The sequence below is a fragment of the Oncorhynchus nerka genome, linkage group LG28, assembly GCF_034236695.1.
Source record: "Oncorhynchus nerka isolate Pitt River linkage group LG28, Oner_Uvic_2.0, whole genome shotgun sequence".
NCBI lineage: Eukaryota > Metazoa > Chordata > Actinopteri > Salmoniformes > Salmonidae > Oncorhynchus > Oncorhynchus nerka.
Window position 1 is genome coordinate 18,099,054 of NC_088423.1, and position 17,823 is coordinate 18,116,876.

Sequence of the window (17,823 nt, forward strand, 5' to 3'; positions counted from 1 at the left end):
ACCTTTGGGATCAATTGGAACGCCGACTGCGAGCCAGGCCTAATCGCCCAACATCAGTGCTCGACTCATGCTCTTGTGGCTGAATGTGAACAAGTCGCCACAGCAATGTTGTAACATCTAGTGGAAAGCCTTCTCAGAAGAATGGAGAATGTTATAGCAGTAAAGGGGGGACCAACTACATATTAATGCCCATGATTTTGGAATGAGCTGTTTGACGAGCAGGTGTCCACACACTTTTAGCCATGTAGTGTATTTTCCTGACTGACCTGGCCTCCCTCTCTCTTCTCTCCTCAGACAGAATGCAGAGCTTGCCAAGCTGAGAGAGGACTGTGCCAGACTGACCAAGGAGCTGGGGGAGAGGAGTGAGAGCCTTCAAGCTGATGAGAAGGTCAAGAGAGGGCTGGAGACTAAGGTGTCTTCTGTAGAGAAACAACTTACTCTACTGCAGGTAGGACTGGATAACACGAACGCACATGCACACGGACGCACATGCACACGGACGCACATGCACAGACACACATGCACACACACGGATGCACACGGACATGGAAACGCACACGGACATGGAAACGCACACGGACACACACACACACGTTCAGACTAATGACAACATCTGGAGAGGGCTGGAGGTACTGGCCCTGCTGCTATAAGTAGTATCGCACCAGATTTAGCTAGTCTGTTCTGTGACCTAGGAAAATGTAACATACTGTAAGTAGTTGTCGTGACTTTACTTTCATTAATCTGATGACTGTTATTTATCTAATCAATAACTGTTTAATTGCTACCCGAATCATGTAACAATTAACTAATTAGGAATTTGGGTCACCACTAGAGCGGTTGCTTAAAGAGTTACCTTGTCCCGAATGTACCTATCACATCCATAAAACAGTCTACGTATTAATCATAACCTTGTATCATATCATCATTCGGAACAGTTGTAACTTCCAACAAGCTCAGTCCGATGATGCTGTGACACACCGCCTCAGACCATGACGAACCCCGCTTCAGAGTACAGGCCTCGGTGTAACGCTCATTCCGACGATAAACGCGAATCCAACCATCACCCCGGGTTTAGGTTAGGAACATCACCCCTGAACCAGTCCTGTCTGGTTCAGCGACGGTGGATTTGTGCCCATAGGCGACGTTGTTGCCGGTGATGTCTGGTGAGGACCTGTCTTACAACAGGCCTACAAGCCCTCAGTCCAGCCTCTCTCAGCCTATTGTGGACAGTCTGAGCACTGATGGAGAGATTGTGCGTTCCTGGAGTAACTCGGGCAGTTGTTGATGCCATCCTGTACCTGTCCCGCAGGCGTGATGTTCAGATGTACAGATCCTGTGCAGGTATTGTTACATGTGGTCTGCCACTGCGAGGACGATCAGCTGTCCGTCCTTTCTCCCTGTAGCTCTGTTTTAGGCGTCTCACAGGAATTGTGAAAAACGGAGTTTAAATGTAATTGACTAAGGTGTATGTCAACTTCCGACTTCAACTGTACATACAGAAGAACCAACAACACGAGGAACAGAATAACAGAATAATATACAGAATAAGGAATGCACCCGTGTCCAAAGTTATTATTTGCCCGCCAGAAAATGTTCCAGTTTGTGCAAGACTGCCCAAATATCTGCATACTTGATCTGCGCAAACATTGGTGAAATGCGTAGGCTCTCCTCGAAGAGAAGTTTGTCCGGCTCAGTAAAGCCTCAAACATAAATTGTCCACAATGCTGAAAAGGGCTACTTCTATGTAAATTTAATGAAGAGGCGGAACACACCTCAATTCAAACTTTTAGAAAATACAACTTAGAAAATGATTTTGACAAGTTGAAGGCAGCGCGTGTTAACTGTCGTGTTGCGTAATAATCACATTTTGGAACAGTGAGTGCATTCTGACATTACGTGCATAAAACAACTCACGCTGGGGGCGACCGTTAGAGATATTTGGAACTCACGTATGAAAAGGTTAACAAAAACACATCATTTTTCAGACACAACATAAAGGATGGAGACTTCGTACATGTAGTGTGTATATACTTTTCAAGTTACAGTATTTCTTTATAACATTTTTAATGACATCACAAAATAACCAAAATGACATTCTTCTTTAGATCACCTCTGACCATTTAGATCACCTCTGACCATTGGGGCGGCAGGGTAGCCTAGTGGTTAGAGCGTAGGACTAGTAACCGGAAGGTTGCAAGTTCAAATCCCCGAGCTGACAAGATACAAATCTGTCGTTCTGCGCCTGAACAGGCAGTTAACCCACTGCTCCTAGGCCGTCATTGAAAATAAGAATTTGTTCTTAACTGACTTGCCTAGTTAAATAAAGGTTAAAAAAAATATCTATATTAGAAATATTGTTCCAGTATTCGCTTTAGAACGTGTTAGCGTTTCAGCGAGAAACGTCTGTGAAACAAAGGCACATTCCTTTGTGAATTTGGAGAGGGAGAAAACTGAACGTTCTAATCCCTGATTTACTGTCAACCCACCACCAGTCTGGCTGAAGTCATCTACTGCAAAGCTGATCCGACCCATCCGGATCCTCACAGGACAGTCATGACATAGTATTGCACTAGATTTAGCTAGTCTGTTGTAGGAAAATGTTATTAAGAATCCAATATATCCAAGGGTATGTTGAACTGCAAGGCTACACCCTAGTTCTAGAACTGCCAGTTTGCAGTTTGCCTTCGCCTTACCCACTGGCTGGTCCCCCACTCCTCTAAAATCTTATCTACGGCTAGTCCCCCTCCCCTTTACAGCCTTACCCTCCGGCTGGTCCCCTCCCCTCTACAGCCTTAACCTCCGGCTGGTCCCCCTCCCCTCTACAGCCTTACCCTCCGGCTGGTCCCGCACCCCTCTAAAGCCTTCGCTACCGGCTGGTCCCCCACCCCTCTAAAGCCTTCGCTACCGGCTGGTCCTCCTCCCCTCTACAGCCTTACCCTCCGGCTGGTCCCCCACCCCTCTAAAGCCTTCGCTACCGGCTGGTACCCCATCTAATGCGCCTGTGATGCGGCTGGGTCTCTAATGGCCTTGAAATCATAGAGCTGTGTGTTGAACTGGAATGCAGCCACACAATATTGGGGCTGAATGACTAGCTGGCTGGCAGGTTGGTTGCTGACTGGTTGGCTGGCTCACGGGCTGACTGATTGGCTGGCTGGCTGGCACCAGATGGAATGTGTGCTATGTGCCCAAGCAAAGTTTAAAACATTACTAGACACCAGCTGTGTTTAGTCCATTCGGTAAATCCTAATTGTGTGTGTGTGTACTATTATGGGGTCAGTGAGTCAATGTTTTACTTCCTGGCAGTCAAGAGTTCATGTTAATTAATCATTTAATTATCATGTCCTTCTGGACCAGTTACGAGGTTTATCAACAGAATGTTACATGCCTATTAGTGAATATACACATGTCGCTATCATTAGCCCTCCAGATTTTAGTCTTTCTGTTTCGCTCTCTCTCACACACACCAGTTGTATACCTATTACTAAGTCTCTGTAGCTGGATAATAATGTAGTAGATATGTTTTGTATTTAGCCTCTGCTGCCCTCTGGTGGTTAGTAACATACAATGCGCCCCCACCCTTCATCCTCAGGCCTGACCCTGGGAATAATATCATACTGTTATAATCATAGAAATACAATCTCATTCTAGTTGTGGTCATATCTTACCCTGAGCATGCTGTCACAATACTTACTGTAGTATTACAGAATATTAAAATATGTCTTACTCTACTTCAGGCCAGCCGTGTAGAGAGTGAGCAGGTGCTGCAGAGGAGGTTGGAGGAGGTTAGTGAAGAGTTGAGGAGTTCACAGAGCACCCTGGAGAAAGCCCAGCAGGACGCTACCTCCCTCTCAGGTAAGACATTCACGTTTCGGCCATGTTTGTTCGAATTCCAGTGGACTAACCGAGTATGAAGCGAAAATGCTCAATTGAAGTCAATGTCAAACTTTCCTCAAATTCGACCATTAAATTGAACCGTTAGATTAAATAAACCGACCAAAAGAAGAAATCGGAATAGCTATAGTCACGTTATTTGACTGCCAACCTTAACCAATTGTATTTTATTCTTCAAAATTGCAGTGAATAAGATCTATTGATTGAACAGCATTAATCAAATTTGATTTGTCACGTGCCAAATACAACCTTACCGTGAAATGCTTACTTACAAGCCCTTAACCAACTATGCAGTTCAAGAAATAGTTACGAAATAAACTAAAGTGATTATTATATTTTTTATATATACTAATCTTAAAGTAGCACAAGAAAATTACATAACAATAACGAGGCTATATACAGGGGGTACCGGTACATAGTCAATGTGCGGGCCCACAGGTTAGTATAGGTCATTTGTAAATCGACTATGCATAGATAATAAACAGCGTGTAGCAGCAGTGTAAAAACAAAGGGGAGCGTCAGTCAATGTAAATTGTCCGGGTGGCCATTTGTTTAATTGTTCAGCAGTCTTATGGCTTGGGGGTAGAAGCTGTTAAGGAGCCTTTTGGTCCTAGACTTGATGCTCTGGTACCGCTTGCCATGCGGTAGCAGAGAGAACAGTCTATAACTTGGCCGACTGGAGTCTTTGACAATTTTTTGGGGCCTTCCTCTGACACTGCCTAGTGCATATAGGTCCTGGATGTCAGGAAGCATGGCCCCAGTGATGTACTGGACCATATGTACTACCCTCTGTAGCGCCTTACGGTCAGATGCCGAGCAGTTGCCATACCAGGCGGTGACACAACCGGTCAGGATGCTCTCGATGGTGCAGCTGTAGAAGTTTTTGAGGATCTGGGGCCCATGCCAAATCTTTTCAGTCTGTACTGAGGGGGAAAAGGTTTTGTGGTACCTCTTCACGACTGTCTTGGTGTGTTTGGACGATGATTGTTCGTAGGTGATGTGGACACCAAGGATCTTGAAACTCTCAACCCGCTCTACTACAGCCTCGTCGATGTTAATGGGGGCCTGTTTGGCCCGCCTTTTCCTGTAGTCCACGATCAGCTACTTTGTCTTGCTCACATTGAGGGAGAGGTTGTTGTCCTGGCAACCATACTGCCAAGTCTCTGACCTGCCTATAGTCTGTCTCATCGTTGTCGGTGATCAGGCCTACCACTGTTGTCAGCAAACTTAATGATGGTGTTGGAGTCATGCTTGGCCACACAGTCGTGGGTGAACAGGGAGTACAGAAAGGGACTAAGCACGCACCCCTGAGGGGCCCCAGTGTTGAGGATCAGCGTGGCAGATTTGTTGTTGCCTACCCTCACCACCTGGGGTCTGTCCGTCGGGTAGTCCAGGATCCAGTTGCAGAGGGAGGTGTTTAGTCCCATGGTCCTTAGCTTAGTGATTAGCTTTGTGGGCACTATGGTGTTGAACGCTGAGCTGTAGTCAATGAACAGCATTTTCACATACAGTGGGGCAAAAAAGTATTTAGTCAGCCACCAATTGTGCAGGTTCTCCCACTTAAAAATATGAGAGAGGCCTGTAATTTTCATCATAGGTACACTTCAACTATGACAGACAAAATGAGTAACTTCTTCTTTAAGAGGCTCCTCTGTCCTCCACTCGTTATTTGTATTAATGGTGCTCATAGTCAGTCATGAGTGCATTCGGGAACTGATAACAAGTTCAAACGGGTGCCATTAATACAGGTAACGAGTGGAGGACAGAGGAGCCTCTTAAAGAAGAAGTTACAGGTCTGTGAGAGCCAGAAATCTTGCTTGTTTGTAGGTGACCAAATACTTATTTTCTACCATAATTTGCAAATAAATTCATAAAAAATACTACAATGTGATTTTCTGGATTTTTTTTCCTCATTTCGTCTGTCATAGTTGAAGTGTACCTATGATGAAAATTACAGGCCTCTCATCTTTTTAAGTGGGAGAACTTGCACAATTGGTGGCTGACTAAATACTTTTTTGCCCCACTGTAGGTGTTCCTTTTGTCTAGGTGGGAAAGGGCAGTGTAGAGTGCGATTTGAGATTGTGTCATCTGTGGATCTTGTGTTTCCGGCATGATGGTGTTGACGTGAGCCTTTCATGGCTACCAACGTGAGTGCTACAGGGCCATAATTAGGCAGGTTACCTTTGCTTTCTTTGGCACAGGGACTATGGTGGTCTGTTTGAAACATGTAGGTATTACAGACTCGGTCAGGGAGAGGTTGAAAATGTCAGTGAAGACACTTGCTAGTTGGTCTGCGCATGCTTTGAGTACACATCCTGGTAATCCGTCTGGCCCCGTAGCTTTGTGAATGTTGACCTGTTTAACGGTCTGGCTCACATCGGCTACAGAGAGCGTGATCACAGTCGTCCAGAACAGCTGATGCTCTATAAATATATAGTTGGTAGTGAGTTTTGTCTGCCATCCCCCCCAGACATCCAGGTCCATCTGGGCAGGATAGAGGCTGATCTGAAAGAGCGTAGTGCCCAGGTGGAGGCCCTAACAGCCCAGCTGGAGCAGACCGAGCTGGAGAAGGGACAACTGGAGGATCAGGTAGAATCCATCAACGTACTGCTGGAGGCCAGCCACAACAGAGACGTGGACGAGGACACGGAGGTGAGTTGTCAGATTAGGGTTAGGGTAAGCGCCTAGACTGCTCCCAACCAGCACTTGCACACTCTGCGTGAGCCAGTGCTTACTAGTGCCAGAGAGGTTATTAACTGAGAGACTCAAAATGCAATGACTTTCTGTAAACACTCATGATGAAGATTCAGAGAAATGTCAATGGCAAATTTGTTCACAAAGTATTTGCAGGGGGTAATCACAAATTGAGTGTCTGTTTCCAACCTCTGTGGTGCTAATGAGCAATGGCTTGTCCGGAGATGATGTGGTGGTGAAAACCATGCTATCAACGTTTTTTTGGGGTCCACTTCTGAATTCATGTTTATTTATGTTTTACAGGGTAACTCCACTGAGTTGGAACAGCTAAAGAGCAGGTATGGTTTTGATAATCTGTCCCTCATAATTCTCTTTATAGATGTGGAGTTGGTCTTTTCTCAACAACACCAATCATTTATCTTCCAGTCTTCAGGACAGAGACAGTCAGTTGGCATCACTCCAACAGGAGCTGAAGCAGCTCCAAGAAATGAAACAGGAGGCTTCTGTAAGTAGTCTCTATTCTGTTTTCATTGTGCTAGCTAGTTGGATGGCCATGGCTAACTGAATCCATTATTTCTCTATTGATTTCCTCTCTAGGTTTTTTCCTAGGTTCCTGCCTTTCTAGGGAGTTTTTCCTAGACACCATGCTTCTACATCCTGCATTGCTTGCTGTTTGGGGTTTTAGGTTTCTGTACAGGGCTTTATAAATACATTTATTTGATTGATTTCCGAGCTGAATCAGTTAGTTCTCTCTTGATTTCCGAGCTGAATCAGTTAGTTCTCTCTTGATTTCCAAGCTGAATCAGTTAGTTCTCTCTTGATTTCCGAGCTGAATCAGTTAGTTCTCTCTTGATTTCCGAGCTGAAACAGTTAGTTCTCTCTTGATTTCCGAGCTGAATCAGTTAGTTCTCTCTTGATTTCCGAGCTGAATCAGTTAGTTCTCTCTTGATTTCCGAGCTGAATCAGTTAGTTCTCTCTTGATTTCCGAGCTGAAACAGTTAGTTCTCTCTTGATTTCCGAGCTGAATCAGTTAGTTCTCTCTTGATTTCCGAGCTGAAACAGTTAGTTCTCTCGTGATTTCCGAGCTGAATCAGTTAGTTCTCTCTTGATTTCCGAGCTGAATCAGTTAGTTCTCTCTTGATTTCCGAGCTGAATCAGTTATTTATGTTTACTGAATGTATTTGGACATTTCTAGGCAGAATTGTATCCATTGGGAGGAGACATTTGGTTTCCAAAGTGGGGTATTGAGAACCATAATGTTGTCTTTTTATCTTACATTATCTTCTTACTCTGTCCCGGCAGGCAGTTGCTACAGCTGAGACCGAGCGCCCACCTAACAGGTCTGTCTGGAGCAAGTCCACTGCTATTTCAGTTTAAATCACCCATTTGAAGCTGAAACTATGTCACCAACTTTGTTAAATTCTGCTATTATGTACCTGAACATCCTCATATGCATCTCTCTTCATTTCAGTGAGGAAGCAAGCCTGGTGACATCACTTCAGGAAGAACTGAAGCAGCTTAAAGAAGAGATGGAGCAACTTAAAAACTCCCCCGTAAGTTTCTTTGAGCTAAAAGCAGTACATTTCTATATTTACATGACAGCTTTTCCATTATGAATATTGACATGGTTTCTCAAAGTTGACTGCTTTTTTGTCAGGCTGATGTCACTGGAGAGACGGAACAGCTACTCAACAGGTGAGTTATGGTTTTATTGAAACCTAGTTTCAGAAGAATATACTTACTAGAAGGGACAGAACATTGTATTGACTGGGACTGTTAGTTCTAGTAATTATAGTTCTATGCCTTGTGCTTACTTGGATCAACAACAAACAAAAAAGAGATGTTTCAATACAACTTCATTACAACACACCATTGCCTAATGCTGGTTAACAATGTGGTCCTTCATTCCAGAATGAAGGAGAGAACGAGTCAGGAAGTGAAGCAACTCAAAGAAACATCAGAGCAGGCCCAGAGCAGCACTGCTGTAAGTGTCACATTCCTCTCCTACAGTCACCTACAGTTAACTTAGTCTGGTCCCAGTTCCATTTGTGCTGTTTCACCAATCTCTTATGGTCGTTTGGCATGACAACAACCATAGGAATTGGCAAGACCGCACAAACAGATCTGGGACCAGGCTATAGTTGCCCTTCTTGTGTATCAACTTGATCTGTACTACTGTAGGATATAGTTATCTGAATTCTTGCTTTATGTTTCAGCAATCCGACAACACCGCAGAACTGGCGGTGCTACAAACCAGGTACAAAAAGCCTTGTTCCTTACCAAACCCATTGATTTTAACTTGGTTTTCCCCTTGTGGAATATCAAATCAAACTGTATTTAAAGTGTCTTTAAAATCACAACACATTTTACAGTAAAACAATACAAATGTTGATTAAAAGCTATATGGAATATTTGCTTTTGGCTCTTCTATATAAAAAGGATACTAAAGTAAACTGTTTCTGGCCATCTGGTTGTTTATTAGTCTGGCAGAGAGGGACGCTATGATGGCATCACTACAGGTGGAGCTAAGGGAAGCCAGGGACCAATCGCAGAAGGTACAGGAGACCCTCGCTCAGGTCCAGCAGAGCCAGGAATCAGAGCCTAGCACAGAGCTGCCGGTAAGACATGATGTACAAATCTGACTGAGCCATGATCATAACTTGATTGGTTTGGTCTGGTCTGACAGAAGTCATGGGGCCCGTTTATGAAATGTTTAGATAGAAATAGGCTTTGTCGAACAAATGTGGCTCTCTGACATGTAGGATAAGGAATCACGTCTGCTCTATTCACGGCAGTTCTATATGCAATGTATGACAAAGATTGGCTACCAAACATATCCCTGGTTATGTAGTCTGTATATTATGTACAAGACCATGGTGCTTGCCTACGGAGCTGTGAGGGGAACGGCACCTCAGTACCTCCAGGCTCTGATCAGGCCCTACACCCAAACAAGGGCACTGCGTTCATCCACCTCTGGCCTGCTCGCCTCCCTACCACTGAGGAAGTACAGTTCCCGCTCAGCCCAGTCAAAACTGTTCGCTGCTCTGGCCCCCCAATGGTGGAACAAACTCCCTCACGACGCCAGGACAGCGGAGTCAATCACCACCTTCCGGAGACACCTGAAACCCCACCTCTTTAAGGAATACCTAGGATAGGATAAAGTAATCCTTCTCCCCCCCCCCTTAAAAGACCTAGATGCACTATTGTAAAGTGGCTGTTCCACTGGATGTCATAAGGTGAAAGCACCAATTTGTAAGTCGCTCTGGATAAGAGCGTCTGCTAAATGACTTAAATGTAAATGTAAATGTATATAATGCTTCATATACAGTACCAGTCCAAAGTTTGGACACACCTACTCATTCAAGGGGTTTTCTTTATTTGTACTATTTTCTACATTGTACGATAATAGTGAAGACATCAAAACTATGAAATAACACATATGGAATCATGTAGTAACCAAGAAAGTGTTAAATAAATAAAAATATATTTGAGATTCTTCAAAGTAGCCACCCTTTGCCTTGATGACAGCTTTGCACACTCTTGGTATTCTCTCAACCAGCTTCACCTGGAAGGCTTTTCCAACAGTCTTGAAGGAGTTCCCATATATGCTGAGCTGCTTTTCCTTCACTCTGCGGTCCAACTCATCCCAAACCATCTCAATTGGGTTGAGGTTGGGTGATTGTGGAGGCCAGGTCATCTGATGCAGCACTCCATCCCTTTCCTTCTTGGTCAAATAGCCCTTACACAGCCTGGATGTGTGTTGGGTCATTGTCCTGTTGAAAAACAATGATAGTCTCACTAAGCGCAAACCACATTGGATGGCGTATCGCTGCAGAATGCTGTGGTAGCAATGCGGGTTAAGTGTGCCTTAAATTCTAAATGCATCAGACTATCACCAGCAAAGCACCATTACACCACCACCTCTATTCTTCACGGTGGGAACCACACATGTGGAGATCATCTGTTCACCTACTCTGCATCTCACAGACATGGAAGTTGGAACCAAAAATCGCAAATTTGGACTCATCAGATCTAATGTCACCGGTCTAATGTCCATTGCTCATGTTTCTTGGCCCAAAGCAAGTCTCTTCTTCTTATTGGTGTCCTTTAGTAGTGGCTTCTTTGCAGCAAATCGACCACGAAGGCCTAATTCACGCAGTCTCCTCTGAACAGTTGATGTTGAGATGTGTCTGTTACTTGAAATCTGTGAAGCATTTTTTGGGCTGCAATTTCTGAGGCTGGTTGCTCTAATGAACTTATCCTCTGCAGCAGAGGTAACTCTGGGTCTTCCTTTCCTGTGGTAGTCCTCAAGCTCTCTCGCATTCAATTACACAAATGAACTTTTAACAAGGCACACCTGTTAATTTAAATACATTCCAGGTGACTACCTCATGAAGCTGGTTGAGATAATGCCAAGAGTGTACAAAGCTGTCATCAAGGCAACGGGTGGCTACTTTTAAGAATTTCCAATATAAAATATATTTTGATTTGTTTCACACTTTTTTGGTTACCACATTATTCCATATGTGTTATTTGATAGTTTTGATGTCTTCACTATTATTCTACAATGTAAAAAATAGTTTTAAAAAATAAAGCAAAAACCTGGAATGAGTAGGTGTGTCCAAACTTTGACTGGTACTGTATATCGTTTGTCTGCTTTTACCTGTAAGCCAGAGCACCACAGAAAAATATCACATTTGTAGAAAATGTAATGGACATGAATGTTTTCTCATTTGTTCTGACTGACTGTGGTGTTTTGATTCCAGGAGCTGTTGGAGAAACTTAAGGAAGCAGAGGACAGCCACGGGACACTGCAGGCAGAGTGTGACCAGTACAGAACAGTCCTGGCTGAAACAGTGAGTACCTACAACAACCCAACACGCCCAGTTGGTTTACACATCGGCATATCTAGATCCCTCAAATTAAAATCTGGCTCTTGAAACCAGTTCCACTGCTTTTTTCATTATTCCCTCTAATTAGGGACTGATTTAGACCTGGGACATCAGGTGGGTACAATTTAATTCTGGTAGAACAGAAAAGCAGCAGTATTTTGGACCTCGTAGTGTAAGATTTGAATACCCCTGCTCTAGATAAACTTAAAAATGGGCCTACAACATAAGATAATGACATGTTTGTGTGAGTGAGAGACGGGTGTAAATGGAGGATAGATATACTGAATTTATCACCCAAAACATGCATCTATAAAGATGTGAAATTTGACCTCAAGCAAAACCTTCTCTTGCATAAAAATACAAGTGTGTGTGTGAGTGGGCGAGAGAGCGAGTTGTGGTCTACAAGATTTCATCCTCCAAAATTTCAAATACAGAAATACTCACACAATCATGTGTCTGTCTCTCCACAGGAAGGAATGCTGATGTTCCTTCAGAAGAGTGTAGAGGAGGAGGAGCTAGTGTGGAAATCCAAGATTGCTGACTCTGAGGACCAGTTGAAGAAGGTGAAGAAGCAGTGTTTTCTCTCCTCTCCAACTGTAATATTGTGTTCTCTCTCGTGCTCTTTGTGTGGCCCTGCAGTGTATTAGTGGGCGTGGCCAATGTTGAAGTCTCCGACCCAACATTTTAAAGGCCCTTTTCTTGGCCAAGAGACAATGTTTCTGTTTGAATGCAAATTTCCTGAAATTGTTCACATTTTGCCATTGCTTATGCTGTGTTCTTATGCTATCTGAGTGACTCAAACATTATGACACAATCAATGGGGGCCCCATGCCAGGACATATTTGGGATTTTAGATTCTCTCTGTCTAGTTTTTATTGGTGGTTGTTACTTCTCAAAGATGATCTCATTTAAAAAATATATAGCTCTATATACCAAAACCAGATATATATTTTCTCTACATAGTCGTTTAAGTTTACACTGAAAACATTTACATCCCGAAAATGACCACAAATGTATTTTTTAAAAGCACCCCGCCACTGCTCAATGATTATTGGGGAAACACTGCCATGTTCTAAACCACACCCTCTCTACTCACACTAGGCCCTGGAACAAGTGCACACTCTGAAGGAGACTGCAGAGAGCTTGAAGGCAGAGAACCAAAGCATAGAACAGGTATAAATATCAGGCTGATTTCAACTACAATCCAGTAGGTGTGTAGTGCTGGACTGGTACTGTCTGTACTGAATTGTACTTAAGTAATGGACTCCTTACCCTCCTCTCCCTCCAGCTGAAGGAGCAGTTGATGCTGTTGGAAGCCCAGTTGGAGAAACAGTCGGAGACCGCCCCGACAGAGGAGGAAATGGCACCGGTACACATCTACATCCATACAGTACACCATAGGTACACTAGCTATACACATCTACACCCATACAGTACAGCATAGGTACACTAGCTATACACATCTACATCCATACAGTACACCATAGGTACACTAGCTATACACATCTACACCCATACAGTACACCATAGGTACACTAGCTATACACATCTACATCCATACAGTACACCATAGGTACACTAGCTATACACATCTACACCCATACAGTACACCATAGGTACACTAGCTATACACATCTACATCCATACAGTACACCATAGCTACACTAGCTATACACATCTACATCCATACAGTACACCATAGGTACACTAGCTATACACATCTACATCCATACAGTACACTATACACATCTAGGTACACTAGCTATACACATCTACATCCATACAGTACACCATAGGTACACTAGCTATACACATCTACATCCATACAGTACACCATAGGTACACTAGCTATACACATCTACATCCATACAGTACACCATAGGTACACTAGCTATACACATCTACATCCATACAGTACACCATAGGTACACTAGCTATACACATCTACATCCATACAGTACACCATAGGTACACTAGCTATACACATCTACATCCATACAGTACACCATAGCTACACTAGCTATACACATCTACACCCATACAGTACACCATAGGTACACTAGCTATACACATCTACATCCATACAGTACACCATAGGTACACTAGCTATACACATCTACACCCATACAGTACACCATAGGTACACTAGCTATACACATCTACACCCATACAGTACACCATAGCTACACTAGCTATACACATCTACACCCATACAGTACACCATAGCTACACTAGCTATACACATCTACACCCATACAGTACACCATAGGTACACTAGCTATACACATCTACACCCATACAGTACACCATAGGTACACTAGCTATACACATCTACATCCATACAGTACACCATAGGTACACTAGCTATACACATCTACATCCATACAGTACACCATAGGTACACTAGCTATACACATCTACATCCATATAGTACACCATAGGTACACTAGCTATACACATCTACATCCATACAGTACACCATAGCTACACTAGCTATACACATCTACATCCATACAGTACACCATAGGTACACTAGCTATACACATCTACATCCATACAGTACACCATAGGTACACTAGCTATACACATCTACATCCATACAGTACACCATAGGTACACTAGCTATACACATCTACATCCATACAGTACACCATAGGTACACTAGCTATACACATCTACATCCATACAGTACACCATAGGTACACTAGCTATACACATCTACACCCATACAGTACACCATAGGTACACTAGCTATACACATCTACATCCATACAGTACACCATAGCTATACACATCTACATCCATACAGTACACCATAGCTATACACATCTACATCCATACAGTACACCATAGCTATACACATCTACACCCATACAGTACACCATAGGTACACTAGCTATACACATCTACACCCATACAGTACACCATAGGTACACTAGCTATACACATCTACATCCATACAGTACACCATAGGTACACTAGCTATACACATCTACATCCATACAGTACACCATAGGTACACTAGCTATACACATCTACACCCATACAGTACACCATAGGTACACTAGCTATACACATCTACACCCATACAGTACACCATAGGTACACTAGCTATACACATCTACATCCATACAGTACACCATAGCTATACACATCTACATCCATACAGTACACCATAGCTATACACATCTACATCCATACAGTACACCATAGCTATACACATCTACATCCATACAGTACACCATAGGTACACTAGCTATACACATCTACATCCATACAGTACACCATAGGTACACTAGCTATACACATCTACACCCATACAGTACACCATAGGTACACTAGCTATACACATCTACATCCATACAGTACACCATAGGTACACTAGCTATACACATCTACATCCATACAGTACACCATAGGTACACTAGCTATACACATCTACATCCCATACAGTACACCATAGGTACACTAGCTATACACATCTACATCCATACCATACACTAGCATCTACACCAGTACACCATAGGTACACTAGCTATACACATCTACATCCATACAGTACACCATAGGTACACTAGCTATACACATCTACATCCATACAGTACACCATAGGTACACTAGCTATACACATCTACACCCATACAGTACACCATAGGTACACTAGCTATACACATCTACATCCATACAGTACACCATAGGTACACTAGCTATACACATCTACACCCATACAGTACACCATAGGTACACTAGCTATACACATCTACATCCATACAGTACACCATAGGTACACTAGCTATACACATCTACATCCATACAGTACACCATAGGTACACTAGCTATACACATCTACATCCATACAGTACACCATAGGTACACTAGCTATACACATCTACATCCATACAGTACACCATAGGTACACTAGCTATACACATCTACATCCATACAGTACACCATAGGTACACTAGCTATACACATCTACATCCATACAGTACACCATAGGTACACTAGCTATACACATCTACATCCATACAGTACACCATAGGTACACTAGCTATACACATCTACATCCATACAGTACACCATAGGTACACTAGCTATACACATCTACATCCATACAGTACACCATAGGTACACTAGCTATACACATCTACATCCATACAGTACACCATAGGTACACTAGCTATACACATCTACATCCATACAGTACACCATAGGTACACTAGCTATACACATCTACATCCATACAGTACACCATAGGTACACTAGCTATACACATCTACATCCATACAGTACACCATAGGTACACTAGCTATACACATCTACATCCATACAGTACACCATAGGTACACTAGCTCCATACACATCTACATCCATACATCTACAGTACACCATAGGTACACTAGCTATACACATCTACACCCATACAGTACACCATAGGTACACTAGCTATACACATCTACATCCATACAGTACACCATAGGTACACTAGCTATACACATCTACATCCATACAGTACACCATAGGTACACTAGCTATACACATCTACATCCATACAGTACACCATAGGTACACTAGCTATACACATCTACATCCATACAGTACACCATAGCTACACTAGCTATACACATCTACATCCATACAGTACACCATAGGTACACTAGCTATACACATCTACATCCATACGTACACCATAGGTACAGTACACCATACAGTACACCATAGGTACACTAGCTATACACATCTACATCCATACAGTACACCATAGGTACACTAGCTATACACATCTACATCCATACAGTACACCATAGGTACACTAGCTATACACATCTACACCCATACAGTACACCATAGGTACACTAGCTATACACATCTACATCCATACAGTACACCATAGGTACACTAGCTATACACATCTACACCCATACAGTACACCATAGGTACACTAGCTATACACATCTACATCCATACAGTACACCATAGGTACACTAGCTATACACATCTACATCCATACAGTACACCATAGGTACACTAGCTATACACATCTACACCCATACAGTACACCATAGGTACACTAGCTATACACATCTACATCCATACAGTACACCATAGGTAAACTAGCTATACACATCTACACCCATACAGTACACCATAGCTATACACATCTTCATCCATACAGTACACCATAGCTATACACATCTACACCCATACAGTACACCATAGGTACACTAGCTATACACATCTACATCCATACAGTACACCATAGGTAAACTAGCTATACACATCTACACCCAGTACACCAGTACATCTACATCCATAGGTACACATAGCTATACACATCTACACCCATACAGTACACCATAGGTACACTAGCTATACACATCTACACCCATACAGTACACCATAGGTACACTAGCTATACACATCTACATCCATACAGTACACCATAGGTACACTAGCTATACACATCTACACCCATACAGTACACCATAGGTACACTAGCTATACACATCTACATCCATACAGTACACCATAGGTACACTAGCTATACACATCTACATCCATACAGTACACCATAGGTACACTAGCTATACACATCTACATCCATACAGTACACCATAGGTACACTAGCTATACACATCTACACCCATACAGTACACCACATGTACACTAGCTATACACATCTACATCCATACAGTACACCATAGGTACACTAGCTATACACATCTACATCCATACAGTACACCATAGGTACACTAGCTATACACATCTACACCCATACAGTACACCATAGGTACACTAGCTATACACATCTACACCCATACAGTACACCATAGGTACACTAGCTATACACATCTACACCCATACAGTACACCATAGGTACACTAGCTATACACATCTACACCCATACAGTACACCATAGGTACACTAGCTATACACATCTACATCCATACAGTACACCATAGGTACACTAGCTATACACATCTACATCCATACAGTACACCATAGGTACACTAGCTATACACATCTACATCCATACAGTACACCATAGGTACACTAGCTATACACATCTACATCCATACAGTACACCATAGGTACACTAGCTATACACATCTACATCCATACAGTACACCATAGGTACACTAGCTATACACATCTACATCCATACAGTACACCATAGCTATACACATCTACATCCATACAGTACACCATAGCTATACACATCTACATCCATACAGTACACCATAGCTATACACATCTACATCCATACAGTACACCATAGGTACACTAGCTATACACATCTACACCCATACAGTACACCATAGGTACACTAGCTATACACATCTAC

General features: G+C 42.8%; 1 protein-coding gene across 1 annotated transcript in view; it reads left to right on the forward strand.

Annotated features, from left to right (window-relative positions):
* The window catches only part of LOC115112953 (ribosome-binding protein 1-like), a 72,030-nt gene that overhangs the window by 30,215 nt on the left and 23,992 nt on the right, over positions 1–17,823 (forward strand). The window contains 14 exon segments of the mRNA XM_029640051.2: positions 295–448; positions 3,735–3,852; positions 6,362–6,543; positions 6,965–7,090; positions 7,888–7,925; positions 8,057–8,138; positions 8,243–8,280; positions 8,497–8,569; positions 8,802–8,842; positions 9,068–9,203; positions 11,352–11,441; positions 11,948–12,040; positions 12,579–12,650; positions 12,766–12,846. Coding sequence (XP_029495911.2) covers positions 295–448; positions 3,735–3,852; positions 6,362–6,543; positions 6,965–7,090; positions 7,888–7,925; positions 8,057–8,138; positions 8,243–8,280; positions 8,497–8,569; positions 8,802–8,842; positions 9,068–9,203; positions 11,352–11,441; positions 11,948–12,040; positions 12,579–12,650; positions 12,766–12,846 — 1,324 coding nt within the window.